The 19,113-nt window shown below is 26.8% G+C and overlaps 1 protein-coding gene across 1 annotated transcript in view; it reads right to left on the reverse strand.

Moving 5' to 3' along the window:
* The window catches only part of LOC101503054 (E3 ubiquitin-protein ligase ATL6-like), a 1,740-nt gene extending 458 nt beyond the window's left edge, over positions 1-1,282 (reverse strand). The window contains exon 1 of the mRNA XM_004515646.4: positions 18-1,282. Within this exon, the coding sequence (XP_004515703.1) occupies positions 18-909 (892 nt within the window). The 5' untranslated portion in view covers positions 910-1,282. The remainder of the gene's footprint in view (positions 1-17) is intronic.
* Between the last annotated feature and the right edge of the window lie 17,831 nt (positions 1,283-19,113).

The following is a 19,113-nucleotide window of genomic DNA, read 5'->3' on the forward strand; positions in this document are numbered from 1 at the left end:
TACACTGCTCTCTTCACTGTCACTCCAACATGACCCCTTAACCATGTTGCTGTTCATAGAAAGTTGAAAACTTTTTCTATTGTTAACCAAAATGTACCTCCTCACATCCTCTGGTAACATCAGTGTGTACCTTTCAACACACTTCACTTGTTCAACCAATGAATGTCCTGTTGAATTTGACCTCAAAAGTTTCAATTTTGATCCATACCCATCATCACAATTGATACTTTCTTTTTTGTTGTTCATGTCATCAACAATTTGGTTTTGGTTTTGGTTTTGGTTTTGATCTGTGGAATCATCATGAGTGAGGGTGATTTCTGGTGTGGTTTCAGAATTTTCCTCACAATTTTGTTCATTGTTGAAATGGGTTGGGATGATCATTGCAACTTGACAAGAATCTTGGTTAAGATTTGCTCTACAAACAGGACATGTAACATGTGAAGCTAACCATGAATCAATGCATTGAGGGTGAAAAACATGGTTGCATTTTGGTAATAATCTTAAGGTATCATGTTCTTTGAAATCAGTTAAACAAACAGCACATTCCAATGGTCCTTTACCTGTTTTAAGGTCCTTGATTATTGAGTAAAATAGGATCGGGAAAGTGTTGAGAAGTTCCTTGTTGATACCTTGTGAACATGAACATGGAATTTGTGTGGTAGGATTGGTTCTTGTTGTGACTATGATGTGTGATTCAACACAGTTTCTGATGTAGAAAAAGATGATTCCTAGGAAAAGAAGTAGACATAAGATAGCACCAACTGTGATTGCAAAAGAAGGTTCCCATTTATGATGAGATATGTTAGTAGGAAGTGGTTGCATGGATGATTGTGATTCAACATGGTTTAGGAATAGAAGGAGGAGGATGAAGGGAATTATAGTTGTGAATTGGAAGTGAAACTCAACCATTTTTGTGAACTTTTGATAAAGTTTAGTGATGTGAGATGATTAGTAGTGTAGTGAGGTTGCTTTAAAGAGGGGAATAAGAAGAAAAAGAAGGAGGAGATTGAGTGTTATAAAGGGGAATGGAGAGGAGTGGAAGCAAGATAGGAAATTCTATTGGAGTTTTTGTTGTCATCATTATATCATATGGCTTGAAGAACAAGGATTTGGTTTAGTGGAGAGAAGGGTGAAGTATGAACGGTTAAGAGTGAAGTGAACACTCCTCTTATATTCCTTTTGATGAATTCTAAGGGACTATAAAGTGTATACAATAAACCTCTTTCATATTACAACGTATATAGATCTAGCTTAACAAGTTAGACTTCCACAAGAGGGTAAATTTGGGTTTAAATCTATACTCGAAGAGCTATATATATATTTTATGTCTGACGCGCCTCAAATAGTATTACCTTAGTGGAGGGAGCTTATAAGGAAGGAAAAAAATTTACTCTAATTTAATCCTAAAGTAAAAATATAATAAATAATCTTTAAACTATCATATATTAAGAGATTAAATTAATAATAGTTTAGAGAATACTATTGTACTTTTGTAGTTTAGAGACTAAATTGAGGAGAGAGTGATAATTTAAGAATTAAATTGATGGCTTATTCTGAAGTATAAATACAACAGAAATTTAGAAGATATATTAATTGATTAAAATGAGATTTTAATTATATAGTAATGTTCTTTTATGTTGCTTGGTTTGTAAAAGAAGTTGGAAAGAAATAAAATATAAATAATATTTAAAAAAATATTGTAATGTTATTTGATGCAATTTGTTTGGTAAAAGAAGTTGAAAGGAAAGAAAGCAGAGGTACAAATAGAAGAAAGGATATACAATAGAAAATGATACTATCATTGTTTATTTTATTTTGTAGGAAAGAAAGTGAGAAGAAAGAAAAATATATCTATATAAGTTTTAACTTCTCTTATTTGATTGTGTTGCGAGTGTGATAAATATATATTTGAAGAATGATAAAAATAACTTAAATAAAGTAGCAAAATCAAAATAGCCATTCCATAAAGAAGAAATTGCCATTCCATTAAAAAAAAAATTGAAATAGGCATACTTATTTTGTCCTTAGTTATAAAACTACTTTCACTTTTTCTATTTTCACTTAATATAATATTCTTCATAATATTAATGATTTCCTTATAAAAATATCTTTAACTAATTTATCATTGAAAAATATAATTTTTTTTGAAACAAATTTATTATTACAACCACATTTTTTAATACCTGAAAAATGCATAGGAAATTTTTTTAATAAATAACTGAAGAAGTATTTTGCAATTCAACAATGTTTGTCACAAGTCTTCCCTAAAAAGGAAAGATAGTTCATAGTTGTGGTTTCCATGTATGATTTTCTCATTTTCTAGAATTCAGTTTCAACAAAACGACACACGACACAAATTTTAAGATAATTTTACACCATCATCGTTTGCGTCAATTCAATTCTACTTATTCCAAATAATACGTTATTTTATTTTAAGCGTGTTCTATACGGAACTCAAATTTTTGACTCCAAAATAGAATGTGAAAGTTGTGGAAGGGAACAGTGGCAACTTCCATCTTCGTATAGGGGTGGAGTACCTACCCACTTCAACGGTTAAATCAATTTTTAATAGAGAATAAGAGACATTTTAAGGTTATAATTCAAGGTGCTTTTAATGCCTCAAGTATCATTTTTATGAGAGATTTTCTAGGTTTTTTAAAAAATATTGTTAGAATCATCAAAGAAGGAGTCCGTGATTTTCGGACCATCGTTTGATGTAGAACATGTGTCTTTTTAGTATGAAGTTGTGATTGTCACCTAGTAATTACAATCATGGTTTGATTGCCATCAATTGGCTCATGATGTGGACGCACTAGGTGAGTTATTGTGATCCATCATCACTAAATAATCTATATTATGTTGTGTAATGTAAATTTACTTGTCAACAAATTTCAAACAAATATATGCAAGTCTTTGAAAGTAATTAAAATAAAAGTTAATTTTTTAAATTTAACGATGTGATTGATTGAGTAGGTAATCCATAAAAAATATTTAACCATAACAATTTTTTTCCTTTCTAAATTACCCTTAAAAGAATTATGTGTAAGTTTTCCATAATGATGCACCACCAATTAAATTAGACAATTATAATTTACTATCTTTTATAAAAAATAAAGTCCAAAATACTTTCCATGGGATCAAACCGTCCTTGGGTAGAACAAATATACGCCAAAACACCACAACAACTAAGATGATGTGATTAAAATCAACAAATTAGTCATGTATTTAGAAACATTGTTTTTTTATTTTTATTTTTTTAAATATAAAAATTGAATTTTTTTTTATTATGGTTTAATTAATCTGAAATATTATTATAAATAATTTAAAAATTCAAGTTACAACTAAACTAAAATATAATTGTCAACAAACCACATTAAGCAAACTTTTATTTTATTAGATATAATAGAATGTAATTATTTTAAAATTTAAATCTCTATTATTTTATATTTATATAAAATAATTAATTTTGAAAAATTAAATAAAGGCGAGTACATAATATAAATAGAAAAGTGAATAATGTGACAATTGTTATCATGTACAATATTTCACACGTTAAAATATGATGATTGTTATTGTGTATAATATTTCACTAATTCAAAAACCATTAACTTAATTAGCAAACTAGCTTATATAAAGAACAGGTGTGAAGATCATTTTGTATATTAAAATTTATTTTGTGATCAATTTTAAATGCATGTACGGGTGCACATAATGACACGCCTTAACAAGTGATTTGTATTATATAAAGAGTGCGGGTGCAATTTTTTTATTTTAAAATTAACTAATTTATTATAAATACAAAAATAAAGATTTAAATATCTACCACAATAAATATTTAAATGATCTAGTTTGTTGACATTTATAATTTAGTTTAGTTGTGACTATAATTCTCAATTTATTTGTTTTCTATTTTATAATGATTAGTGTTCATACAAACACTCTTGTGTCTGTTTTGTCCCTTTTTTTTATTGTGATAAAGTGTATTTATAAATTTGTTGTATTTTTTTATATAATTTATTTTAGTTTCTGCTATCAAAAAGTTACTATGTGGAAGTTATACATATTTAGTCATTATATTTTTTTTTAGTCTCTTCCGTAAAGTCAACTCATGTCAATGATCTCAGTTTTTAGATATTTTTTGAAATATATTTAGAATATTATAAATATTTTTTTAATTTTTTTTTTAATAAAGAGTAAATTCAATTCAAGTGCCAAAAGCTAAAAGAATAACATATATTATTTCTTTAGTTTTTTGTTCTTGAAAAATTTATATTAAATTTATTCTATGTTAAAAAATAAATTTAAATTTGTATGAGAAAATGTTTATAATATTTTAAATATACTTAAAAAAATCGTTCAAAATAAAATAATCCAAATGAATTGATTTAATATAAGAAACTAAGATAGTTGAAAAATAAATCAAATACTATGATAACAAAATAAATGTATAATAAAATGTACTAGCAGTATCTACAAGTTTTCTGTTTTGAAAAGTAACCTAAAACATGGACAAGCAATCCATTTTTTTTTTTTTTGAGTTTAATTTTCACACTAATAGTGTAACTTTTTATACAGATTATAATTAATTGATAGTATAATTATTTTTTAAAATTTATAATATATATAAATTAAATCCTTTTGCTTTATATAATTTTCGTACAAGAAAATAAATCGTTATAAACATAACAAGTTTTTCTAAAAAGTAAAAGTACTACCAATATATATATATATATATATATATATATATATATATATATATCACTTTTGCTTCCCACACTTCTCATTTTGCTTCTCACACCCCTCAATTTTTTTGTAAACCTAACATACCTAAATTACCCTTCCCTCTTTATTCACTTAACCCCTCATTTCTATCTTCATCATCTTCATCTTCATTAACCTAACATTTTCAATCCTATTCAATATTCTTCAATCATTTTGATACATTTCATCTTCAATCATTTTCAACATCTTCATCATTTTCATTATCTTTATCATTATAGTGACTCAAATCAACTAGGTATGTATTTTGTAGCTTAATTTTTTTTTTCTTTCAAAATCTGGGTTTCGTACGTGAACACGTTTACGTGAAATGAATTCACGTATTTGATAAAATTAAGAAAATTCAGATGCTACGTGAATTAAGTTTACGTACGTGAATTAAGATTGCGTACATCAATGAAGTTTTAAAATTTCATATGAGCTACGTGAACTGGATAACGTAGGTGTACGTGAACTCAATTCACGTAGCAAACATGTGAATTGAATTCACATACACATACGTGAACTCAGTTCACATACGTGAACTAAATTCACATATAGGTAAGAATTTGAAAAATCTCAGTCATACGTAAACTGAGTTCATGTATGTTCACTTGAATTCAATTCACGTATTTGCTATGTGAACTGAGTTCACGTATACATACATTATCTCAGTTCATGTAAAAGTGATAAAATTTGGAACAACCATTCAAAAAACCCTAAACCATTAAAAAAAACATTGATAAACATTCAATAACAACAACCCGGAAACGAAAAACAACAATTGCTTACTTGATTGAAGATTATACTAGATTTAGGGTTGAAAATGATTGAAGATTGCTTACTTGATTCAAGAATGTAAATGATTGAAGATGAAGGTGTTAGGTTAATGAAAATGAAGATGATGAAATTAAAAATGATGAGTTAATTGAATAAAGAGAGAAGGGTAGTTTGGATATTCAAGGTTTACAAAAATTTTAATGGGTGTAGGAAGTAAATTGAGGGGTGTGGGAAGTAAAAGTGTATATATATATATATATACTAATTCTGGTTTGATCAACTAATTTTAAGGTGTCTATAATAAAAAAAAATAGTTAAAAGTCATTTTAATCATAAATTTAAATTTCAACAAACTTTGTTATAATTTTGTCGAAAAAAGAAATCTTTGTTATAATTGCACTTTAATTTTCTATCATAGATCCTTACTATGCATTTTATATGGCCATTTTGTAAATTCCAAATGACAATGAGAGCAGCTATGCTTTTATCATGACAGTGATGTTTATTATGCAATTTCATGTATTGTTCCTTTTACTATGCATATTGTATCACACTTGCCATTGTTGAGAAGAGTATGACATTGATATTTATAAGCCATTAAAGGCTATGACTGATTGTGTTTGTGGATGACAATATTGTTTAATGTGCATCAATGTTTCTATAAAGCATTTTTAATATATAATTAATATTTAAAAATTAAAACAAAATCATTTAAAAATTTTAATTTTAACTTATAAAATCTTTTGTTTATAATTTAATTAATAATATATAAATAATTAATACATTTAGATCGTTCTCATATCATTAAAAATATTTTTAACTGTTATTTTTATTTAAATTTTTTGAAAGAAAGACCAAAACTATAATTTTTTAACATAAAATAACTAATTTCGTGGATTGATAAATATAAAGAAACTAAATTTACAATTAAACTTTTTTTTTTTAATTTTTAAATATGGAACAATGTTTTTATCAATGTATAAAATCATAAGAATCATATTTGGAGAAGAATTAAAATCATATTTGGATAAAAATTACTAACTCTGATAACATAACACTTAATCCAGTTTTACCCTGTACCCCTCACATTTTACCTTTACCCCTATAAATATAAGGAAATGACATTTTTGTCCTCATACAAATCTTAATATTTATAAAAAAAAAATTCAATTTTACTGAAAAACTTTTTTTAAGTTTTCCGGTACACATCATGTATTCTAGGAAACTATTTTCAAGTTTTCCGATAAAGAATTTACATTACAGAAAAACTTTTTCCAAGATTTTCGAAAAATAAGTTATTTAAAAAAAAAAAATTTGGTGTGTACCGTAAACCTTCTTCGCAAGTTTTCCGGTACAGAAGGGGGTTTACCGGAAAATTTGTGAATAAGTTTTCTGGTACACACCAATATATTTTTTTTTTAAATAATATCGGAAAACTTTAAATAAGTTTTCCGATAGAAACCTTTTGTACCAGAAAACTTAAAAAAGTTTTCCGATAAATCTTAATTTGAATTGATAAAATAGTAATAAAAAAAAATCAAGGGTATATTTGACATTTTAAAAAATTTATGAGGTATAGGTACAAATATGGGGTATAGGGTAAATTTTTCCAATAAAAAATCCCTTCAAAGTCTTCATCTTCACTTCATGCTCTCTTTTTCTCATATTTAATTCTCTTTCAGCAAAGATAGAATGACTTTTTTGGCCCAATGATTCATTTCTTCATCAAAGCAATCAAAATGACTACACTCTTTTTAGAAAAATTTACCTTGTACCCACTCTTTTATCCATGTACCTCAAAAAATAAAGGAAACTACTAAAATATTCTTATATATATAAAAAGTTATTATTTTTTTTTATTTCTTCATTTCAACATTTTCAGAAAACTTTTTTCAAATTTTTCGGTACACATCATTTCAGGAAATCTTTTTTTGAAGTTTTCCGGAACCGGAAAACTTATACTACCGCCAAACTTCAACGCAACGTTTCTGGAAGCTACCGGAAAACTTCATCCAAATATTTTTCGGTAGTTGTTTGATTTTTTAAAAAATATTTTTTAAAATAGTTTTGTTTTTGTTATAATTTTTTATTGTATTAGTATTTATTTAATTTATTTGATTTTAACTATTTTTTTTTTCAGTGTAGAGATAGAGATAGATACAGCAAAACTGTAGGAATAATACATGACTTTGAATCTTTATGTCTATGATGTTGCTCCATAAAGGATTCGTCTCGTAGAAGGCTATCTTTTTTTTCATTTCAACATTTTCAGTGTAGGGATAGAGATAGATACGGCAAAACCGTAGAAATAATACATGACTTTGAATCTTTATGTCTATGATGCTGCTCCATAAAGGATTTGTCTCGTAGAAGGCTATGGTTTATGGTGTATTAATTATTAATTATGGTGTATTAATTATTAATTATTATAATGTATTAATAGTGTATTAATTATTTTTGGTGTATTAATTATTAATTATTTATGGAAATATTATTTAAAAATATTTATTGTGTGTTAATTATTATTTATGGCGTATTAAAAAAAAAGGACTTGTACGGAAAACTTGTGTGAAGTTTTCTAGAAATATCTTATATATGCAGAAAAGTTGAAGAATTTTTTTAGCTAATACAATAATATATTTTTACAACATTAATATTAATTATAATTGTTCATACCTGATTGATGTTAATATTTGTAGTATCGACATTCAATAATAGTAGCGATTTATCTATATATGTTAATATTTATAAACATAATAAACTTAAAAAATTTAAAAAAATAGCGTGTACCGAAAATATTTCCTCAAAAGTTTTCCGGAAACACGTTCTGTACCGGAAATCTTTTGAATGAATTTTTCTGATAATACAATTTTTCACTTCTATACTGGAAATCTTTTTTAAAGTTTTCCAGTAAAAATCTTATGTAACGAAAAACTTAAAAAAAGTTTTTCGAAAATAAGGTGTGTACTGGAATTATTCAATTTTTTTTTTTGAATGTTACCAAAAATCTTTTTTTTAACTCTGAAAAAGATGAACTGATAAAAAAAAAATTTGAATTAGTAAAATAGTAAAAAAAAAATTTGAATTAGTAAAATAGTAAAAAAAAAAAGAGAATATAGATATAGAAATGGGAGTACGAAATAAATTTTTCCTCTTTTTATCCTTGCAACTGAAATTGTAAACAATGTTTTAGATTAATGGATTCAGAATATTATCTTCAAGATTTAGAATATTTCAAAATAGTTAAAAGAAAAATAGTGATTTGGGATTATGAAGACAACCTATCTAGATTTGAGATTTAAGGTTTTTTAATAAACAATTTTTTACTAACATATTAGTAGTATTATTTTATTAATTTATGATAAAAAATAAGGATATGAGATGTTTGATTGATGTGGCAAGTATGTTAGCCATGTCACGTCATTAATAAATTAACCACATTATTGAAATTGGATGGGAATCAATAGAAAAATTCTATGAATTTTGAAATAAGGAAAAACCAAATTTAGAAAAAGAAAGATCAACAATTAATTTTAAAAGAAAATAGAGATCAAAAGTGTAATTAAGTTAAATTAAAATTAATCCAAAAAACTATCAATTTAGTTTGTAAAGTATCACTTTGTTTAATTTTGACTATACTATATTAAAATAACAAATAGTTCCTAAATGATATGTTTGTCCTAGTTACTAAGATGTTAACTACTAATACAATATATTTTCATATATTTTAAGAATTATTTATAAGTTTTATATAATTTAGAGATTTAATTAGAGAGAAAGTAATATTTTATATGATTTTGTGTCTTTGTTGATCTTTATATTTTCAATATACACTAAAAGTCTTGAATGATTTTATTTATTTTAAATATCATTTTATCATGCATAACATTAGGTGTCCGTTAAAATAGTTTTTGAAATTCATGGAAATACATTGAAACCATTTTAGAATTCATGAACCAATTTGTAGTATGTATGAATGGACTTACACATGTCATGTACTTGATTCATAAATTTGATAGAGATGAATCAACTCATCTGATATGCGTATCAACTTAAAAAACTCGGCTTAATTGCAGTTTTGGTCCCCCTATTTTAACTGAATTGCGAAAGTAGTCCCTCCATTTTGTTTCTCCCCAGTTTTGGTCCCCCAAGAAGAATTTTGGTCCAAAACTTGATGAAATTTCATTTTTTTTGCATTTATTTAAGTCACACAATGCCTCAAGATCTCATTTGCAACAACTGTACCTGAAATATATGACCATAAATGGTGTAGTACGGCTTTAAAAAATAAAATTTCATCAAGTTTTGAACTAAAATTATGTTTGGGGGACCAAAATTGGGGAGAAACAAAATGGAGGGACTACTTTCGCGATTCAGCTAAAATAGGAGGACCAAAATTGCAATTAAGCCAAAAAACTCTCTAATTAATAAATGAACGGACTTATATATGGATTAAGTTTTAGTTATGTGTGAATCGATTAATTTGTGCTCTAAGTTCATGGCTAATTTGTGCTCTTATTTTGTAAAGGAAAAAAACTCTTCCAATGTCTTTTATCTTATTTATTCATAATATTTTAATCATTTTATTTTTATTTTTATTTTATCTTTTAGGTTATATTTCTTTTAAAACACACACAAAGTTGTTATTCTTTTCTCTATTTTTTAGTTAAAAACGATAACAAGTCTGTGTGTTTTTCTCTATTTTTTAGATAAAAATGATAACAAGTCTGTGTGCTGATATTAGTTTAACCATATTTCTAATTATTGTTTTTTTTACGTAATCAATTTAAAAGAAAAATCTAGATTTAAAAAAAAATCTTAAAATCTCTATCTTCTTTGTCTTCTACTCATTAAAGAACCATGAAATCAAATCCTAGAAGTTTTTAGCAAAATTACTTGTTTAATTTTAATTATTTTACTAGGGGAGATAACATACCACAGTTATTTGAACTATCTATATTTTAAAATATATCTTGCGACCCTTTCATTTATTTAATAGTCCAAGATTATTGTTTTTTCTTCCATATAGTTCCTTTATGTCCCATTATGTGTATAGTCCAAGATTAACATTAAGATTAGTCTTTGTTTTTTCTTCCATATAACCATCCACATAGTTTGTGAGGAGATTGCATATAAATATCTACGTCATGCATTAAAGGAAATTAAATTGGCAATCTTGCACTTTAAATAATAATCAATTAATTCAACATTACTAGGATCAAATTTGTAACTATATGGCAATATATTGAGGACCTCGTCTTGTAACATATTGACACCATTAATATTGTTCATAGCTTCATTAAGAGTAGCCATTATTATTGATTGATGAAGATAAAAAGAAATCTAATGGATATATACTCTATTTGGGATATATGATCTAATGGATATACACATTTATTTCACCACGCATTCGATAAAAAACTTATTTGAAAAAAAAAAATTTAACAATAATAAATATAAAAAATCACGAAACAAATACATTGAATAGTTGTAATCTTAGGTATATTTATAGTGAGAGTTCGATTTACAGAAGACAAGAGAGTTATTGCTCACCTCCTTTACTAATGGTTGCAACCATGGTTACCTAGCTTTCCCTTTAGCTGAAGCTATCCACAAAGAAAACAAGAGTGTTGTTGATTATGAATTTCGAAAAAGTGTTTTAAAAATAATTTTCAACAGCCGAAGATATTGAGTTGAGTTACGGACTAAGTCATTTTCTTTGAAACATTTCACGACACTGTCTAAAGTGGTGCAAGTAAACTATCAACCACGACATCCTCAATTTAAAATATTCTAGTTACAAGTTCTAATTACACCATCGATATGGCTATTACGTCCACTTAGAAGTTTGGTACTAAGACCACTCGTAAATCAAAAGGGAATACAACACGAATGTCGCTCTAAAATTGAAGGGACAATGGTTTTAGGACCACTATGAGTCCAAAGGGACAATGGTAATGGAACCACTCTAAAAATATCGAAGGGACCGAAAGAAAGGGGAGAAGTGACTTAGAATATGCATCGAGCAAAAGAGGAAGAAAATGAAAGTTGGGAATTGCTTCCAACTTTGGTGTGCTTTTCACAAGAGCTTGTCACTCTTTGTATAGTGATGTAAGTTATCTCATATGTGTTAACTATCTAATGTGAGACTTTAGTATTTATAGAATTGAAAGTTAACTAATGCGTGAAAGCTTTCTAATGTGGGACTTTAACAATTTTTAAATTCACACACTAGCATACTCTCTATGTTCCAACAATCACCCAACTTGAATTTAAAAAAATATTTCTAAAATAGCGTCAAACATTGCTATAAGATTGTGCATAAAGAGATGTGTCGTCTAACTTGAACCTTTGACTCGTAGCCTTGAACTCTATCTCTTACCTCAAACTCACATACAACCGTTTCATATGATGTATTCTCAAAAGCTCGTGCGTTAATGGTCATACACGTTTATCCTAATATAGTGAATGCTCTAGGAGTTATGTCTTATAGATGAGTCTATCAAAGAGTACTATTGTAGTTAGGTACTCAACTCCCATAAAATATAGATCATTAAGGGTTTCTATTATCTTTTCATTTCATCGCTTCAGGATTCGTGCTTCTCTGATTTATAATAGTATGTTCATCTCATATCACTTCAGTTTTCGGGCAGTAACAAATTCAACACCTTCAAATGCATCAAATTTTTTCATATAAAAGTTGAGCATGGATTTAGTAAAGGTAATGGCGAAAACAAATTTTGTTATTTTCACTAATTATTTCCCAAAATCATGCTAATGGGAATGAAAACAAACAACAAACCAGAAATCCTCTAAAAGTTAAAATTATGCCTAAATAACAAAGTTAGTCTTAATCATAGTAGAATACTATTTGATGCATTTTCATGGATTAAAATTTAAAACTTGACAAACAATATGCAGCATGAATTACCAAAAAACAAACACACTTTAGATTCTTCAGTCTATGATGTGCCCTTTTTTTATTCAGCAGTTGTCTTTGAGTATGATCTAAATTATAATCAATATTACAAAAAAGATAGTTTAAATTGGATTGCCACTAAATAATATTTATTATAATTTAAAAGGCATCCAAATAAAAACTTTGTTTCTTGATGCAGAATCATCTCAATTTTAAATGGAAGATTTTACTAACCATGATTCTCCAAATTCAAATTGCAAGACCAACATTTTCATCATCCATCCATAAAAAAAATTCATCTGTCAATGTGAAATAAATTTGTTAAAAAGAATCTATATAAAAAAGCAATCATGATATAGCATAAATAGAAGCAAAAACTATAAACAAATTGTAAAAATATCTTCTTCTTCTTTAAACAACCATGGGAACTTACTTATTTAACTCCCAATAAAAAGGCGATTGGATGTAATTGGATTTTTAAATTAAAATTTCATGCTAACGGTCATGTCGAACGGCACAAGGCTCGCCTTGTTGCTAAAGGGTACAACCAAACTGAAGGTCTTGATTATTTAGACACCTTCAGTCCAGTTGTGAAAATGACCATTATTAAATTATTACTTTTTGTGACTGCTATTAACAATTGATTTTTATTTCAACTTGACATAAACATGACTTTTCTTCATGGGGATCCCATTGAGGATGTTTACATGACTTGGACTTGATGTTTCTAATAAAAATCTTGTTTGTAAACTCAAGAGATCTCTTTATGGATTAAAGCAAGCAAGTCGACAATGGAATACCAAATTATGTTCATCTTTAAAACAGTTTGGTTTTTGTCAATCTAAATCTGATTATTCCTTGTTTACTAGCTCTACTCCTGTTGGTTTTACTGTCATTCTTATTTATGTTGGCGATCTTCTAATTGCTGGAAACAATTTGAATGACATTGAATCTATTAAATCTTCTTTGCAATATGTCTTTAGCATTAAAGATCTCGGTGTGTTGAAATATTTTCTTGGTTTTGAAATAGCTCGCAATACCAATGGTATTTCCTTATGTCAAAGGAAGTACTCTTTGGATCTCCTTGAAGAAACTGGGTTGCTTGGTTCAAAACCATGTTCCACACCAATGGATGCTAATTTAAAATTGTCTATTTCAACTAGCCAGCCTCTTTCTAATGCCACTGTTTTTAGAAAAGTGATTGGACAATGTTAAAACTCAATAGTATAAACTTTAGTAAAAATAATATTTCAACTCAACTAACACAATGTTAAAATTATACTATTATTTACATTCCATGTCCTACAATTAGGGGTGTTCATGATACAAAAACTGAACTGAATTGGACCATATTAGTAGTTTTGTTTAGTTTTTGAAAATCATTTTCGAAACAATTTCAGTGCAGTTCTGAACCGGTTTGAAACTGGTTTATAAATATATACCACTTTAATATTATGAACTTTTTTTTAGCTGAAATCGATTTCGAACTAGTTATTCGGAAAAAAGAACTTTGAAATTCTTTTGACAAAACAATATCGATTTTTTTTTCGAGAAAAATAGATGTAAAAGTTTCCCAATAAAAAGTTTCTAATATTTTTCGAAAAAAAATTTTAAAATTCTTTTGACACAAAACTTTCGAGAAACTTTTATTTTTAAAATTTTTTCAATAAAAAAGTGTTTCAATATATATATACAAACACACACACACACAATTTGTTCCACTCAAAATTAATGTATATAACTCAACAACATTACATAATAGTTTTATGGCAGAACAATCGTATTTATAATATTACTGAGTCATTTCTATATTTAGTATAATAATAAATTTTAACATGACAAAACTATTCTATGTGTTCTTTTAGATCCAACTAGTTTCAGTAAAAAAACAACTTTTCTAGATCAAGATATAAATATTTTAACATTACTAATGAAGAGCAACTTATAAAACAAAACAATCCACTTAATAAAATCACGAAAATTTATAAAATTAATATAAATTTATAAAAATTTACTGTAACAAAGTAATAGAAATAAGATTTTAAGTCCAATTAATTTTACTCAAAACCAATTTATATTGCTTTTGTTATAACCATTTTAAATCAACTACGCCCTAATCTTTTTATGCAGAAAACACTATAACTTTATCAATTTAATTAAAATATAAAATAATGTCTGATTTGAATAAAAGATAACATTGTGGAAAACTTAAAATATCTAGTTTATAAATATAATATTTATTATGCATAATAGACATTCAATTAATACAATATAATAAAATAAGGTATATAGATACAAAAATGTAACTATATATTTTTTTTCAACTTAGAACTCCTTTTTCTCTTTTAATTTTCAACAAAAATTAGTGAAACCGGTGCCTATTTCATGGAAATTAAGTATTTTTTCTAACGGGACATAAATCAACTCCAAAAACTATTTATGAAAAAAGTTATGAACAAAACATTGAAGGGGTACCGTACGTGTTCAAAGACAAAATTATACTAATTTAATTTCAAGCTTTATATTCTTAAATTCATCTGTTCAATAAAATACATTTAAAATTCTATATAAGAATCAATTAATTATCAATACTAAACAATTATCATCTCATCACCACCTCAACTACAACATTCAACGCACACTATTTCTATTCTTTTATTCCTATTATTAATTTATATTTTTATATTCTATTTTTTAAAATTTATATATTGGAAGATTTATAGGCACACTCCTTCAAAGTGAGTTACATCCCTTATAAAGACCTCAATAATATTTAGTAGGTATTATGCACTCAATTTTTTAGTCATTCAAATTAATTATATTTTATCCTAAATCATTCATGATATGAAATTAACTATTCTACTTACTATATAAATAATCCAATATACCATAAAAAAGAACTAAAATTTATTAAATATTTATCATTCAAATTTCTAATACGATATTTTATCGCTAAGTTATCGTCACATACGATTTTATAAAAAAATTAATATATTTATCTTATTTTAATAATAATAGTAGTAGTAATAATGATGATATAATTTAGACATAAAAAGTTGGGTGTTACGTATTCTAGCTATTACATTTATAGTTGTGAAATTTCTCTCTTAAAATTGTATTATGAGGTGGCTCCATAGATCAAACACATGCCCTTTGTGTCGTAGACCTATCTCATGTATTCTCTTGTTTTGTTAATAGAAAGTTTTCTTTTTATTATATTTGAGTATTCTTTACCTTTAGTCTCTTTCATTTTCTATCCTTTTAATTTATCTATTATAGTAGTGAATATATGGTATTCTATTCATGACATCACTTCATTCTATACCATAAACAAATTTATTTTTATAATTATTTTGATAAATTCCATCACAAAACATCAATAAATATCACTTATTCAAATTAATCAAATAATATTATACTATTAATTAACTTGCTAAATTCCGATATCAACTATAGTTGACATCAATAATAAAAACATAACTATTGCACTCTATCATCTACTACCGTATTATCAATTAAATAAAGAAAAAAATAAACAAATAAAGAAAAAATAAATAAAGAAAAAATAAACAAATATTGCACTCTATCATCTACTATCGTATTATCAATTAAAATTATTTACACTTAGAATATGTAACTTGAATTTCATACAAAATTTGTAAATTAATCTTATGTTTGGTCTTTAGGTAAGTTTGTAAAAGCTATATATTGTTTATGTTCTCACTTCACAGATTCGTTTAAATAATCTTTGTAGGAAATATCTTTTAAATTGTTATTTCATTCCTATTTTTTACAGTTGTATTTCTTTCATTTCTATCACAACTTCATAAGTAAATCTCACTTTAATTCTACTATAAAACTCTTATATTCAACTAAGCAACCATCTTAATTAACAATCACTATATTAAAGAAGGCTTTATACAATATTTTAGTAAGCTTTTAACAACATTTTTAAGCAATGTAGATTCATGTTTTGTTATAGATAATAATAAATTCTTTCAACAACACTTTTTCTCTTAAAGCATTGTTATAACATATCATTTTGATAACACTTCTTTCTAAAATCATTGTTATAGTCTATCCTTTGGCAACAATTAATTCTTTGCTTTAAGTGATGCATAGTCTATCTTTTGCTAGTGCTTCTATCAAAATTTAAATTCATATTTTGTTTAATTTTTAAATAAATCATAATAAAAAACAATTAGTTTTTGTGAAATAAAAAAAAATTAAAATAGTGCATTTCATTAAATTTAAAATAAAAATAATTAAATGCAAATTTAGTCCTCTTATTTTGCTTAAAATAATTTTTGATTCTCTAATTTTTAAAATTATCCCAATTTCATAACTTGTTGTTTTTTTTTGTCTCCTCTAGTTTTTAGTTTTTATAGAGGGGGGCCGAAAAAAAAACGTATGAAGTCCAAAAAAATAGCATAACAATATATTCTTCCATAGACCGAAAAAAAAACTTACAACAACAAATAAAGAGTCCTTAAAAATACATTAATAGTTCAATCTACCCAAAACAATCCCAAGAATTTTATAAGAGACATTTGAGTTGTTATTTGATTAGCAAAAATTGATCTATTTGATCCATATCATGAATCAAATATGTCAATTTTTTGACCAAATTATAACTTAAATGTCTCTTATAAAAAGAACTAGAGAGAGTAATTTATAAGAAAAATTATAAAAATAACTCTACTATAATTACAAATTAAACTAAATTTTCCATCCTAAATTCCAACTTCATGGGTTGTGAATTATATCTAGAGATATAAAAATCCAAACAAATGATCCTATGATTCCAAAAATTTAATGGAAATTAATTAAATTAGTTTGATACTTTTTTATGGGTTTGAGTTCAAATTGAACCAAACCAATAAATCATACCGTAATTAATTTGAGTATAGTTTAATATAATTTAAAATAGTTCACCTAATACTCAAATAAAACAATTATCTTTTGTCAACATTGTCAATATTGGTATCTTAAAAAATGTGTTGTGTTTAAATGCATTTTAATTATTATATAAATTATTTTTGTACTTGGATTTAATAAACTTGTTTTAATAGTATAAAACTTTGAATTTAATTTGTATGCATCGACATTGTCAATATATTTTCCACTTTCAGTTAATCATAATCGTCAAATTATTAAAACCGTTAGTGTTTTATCCTAATTACATTTAAATTCATACTTATAGATGGTTGAGATGTACTGATAGAATAAAACAATTTACACTAACAATGCATAACAAGTAAACTCTAAAATTTTAGTGATTTGAAACAAATTAGATTTTTAAAAAACTAATTTTTAATTATTAAAAAGGTCAATCCAAATTTGATCTATTACTTCTTTTTAATAAGCAATAGGGGAATCGATTGTGTTGGCCCCAGACTTCAGATTTCAGAAATTTTTTTTTACCCTGCCCGAGCGTCGATTTGGAAATCGACTAGTTCACCTTTCAAGTTTAAAGAAATCGATTTGGACATCGATTGAGTAAATCTGGAAATCGATTTGGGAATTGATTTACAATATGACCGTTGTGAATATTCTTTACTAGTCGTTGAATGCAATAATTACTAAATCGATTGACATTACCGAGCAACGGTAACATAATCGATTGGGCAATCGATTGATGCATTTGAGGGTTTAAATAGGAACAGTTACCAATCGATTTCTTCACTTCATCTCTCCAGAATTCTCAAATTTTCTCTGCTTCATCTTTTTGCTTTGTCTCTGCAATCGTTTTCTGTTACTATCTACATTCAAACTACTTCAACTTACAATTATGGCACGAGTTAAGCAAACCCAAACACGCACTCCCTCACCATCATCTTCATCAAGTGGAAGAACCCCTTCACCACCACCTACATTAACTAAAAGGATTCCCATTCCCACACATAAGATTCTTGCCAAGGATAAAGGCAAGGCACCTGCTGTTAATCAAGAAAAATCCAAAAAGAGAAAGGAACCACCCACTGAGAAGCTTATGGCTGACGCCATGAAGGATATCTCACAGAAGAAGAAGAAGAAACCAGTTTCTTCACCCCCATTGAAGAAGGATATCTCCTTTGAAGATTTTTCTACTTTATCAGGATTGCCATTTCATGGAACTTCAATAGACGGAAGTTATGAGGCTGATAATTCTGACGAAGGATGGGAAGAAACGTTTGACAGGCATACTGTTGTTAAGGATCTGATGATTGATGGCTTTGTTGAAACCATTTCACTGCCTATTGGTCAAATGAAGGTCCAACATCGAATGCTTATGTATACTCTGACCCGGATGCTTGTGCCACGATCCGGTAACCATGCTGTAGTCCAGAAGTTGGATATACTACTGCTATAGGGATTGTCCAAGGAGCTCAGGATGAGCTGGGCATGGATTGTGCTAAGGCACATGTTGGAGGCTTCACAGAGTAAGCTTGTGCTGCCTTATTCTCAATTGATTACCAAGATTCTGAAACACTTCAAGGTATCATTTGTTAATGAAGAATCTTCGAAGACCACTCTAATTTTTGGAGAATCAATTGTAAACCAGATGCAATTGAAAAGGTTGCATGGTATTTGGATAAGACCTCATCCGAATGTTGAACCAGCTCAACCTCATCCTCAACCAGCTACTAAACCAGCCCCTCCTGAGTTTGTCGCAA

This window comes from Cicer arietinum, chromosome 8, assembly GCF_000331145.2.
Source record: "Cicer arietinum cultivar CDC Frontier isolate Library 1 chromosome 8, Cicar.CDCFrontier_v2.0, whole genome shotgun sequence".
NCBI lineage: Eukaryota > Viridiplantae > Streptophyta > Magnoliopsida > Fabales > Fabaceae > Cicer > Cicer arietinum.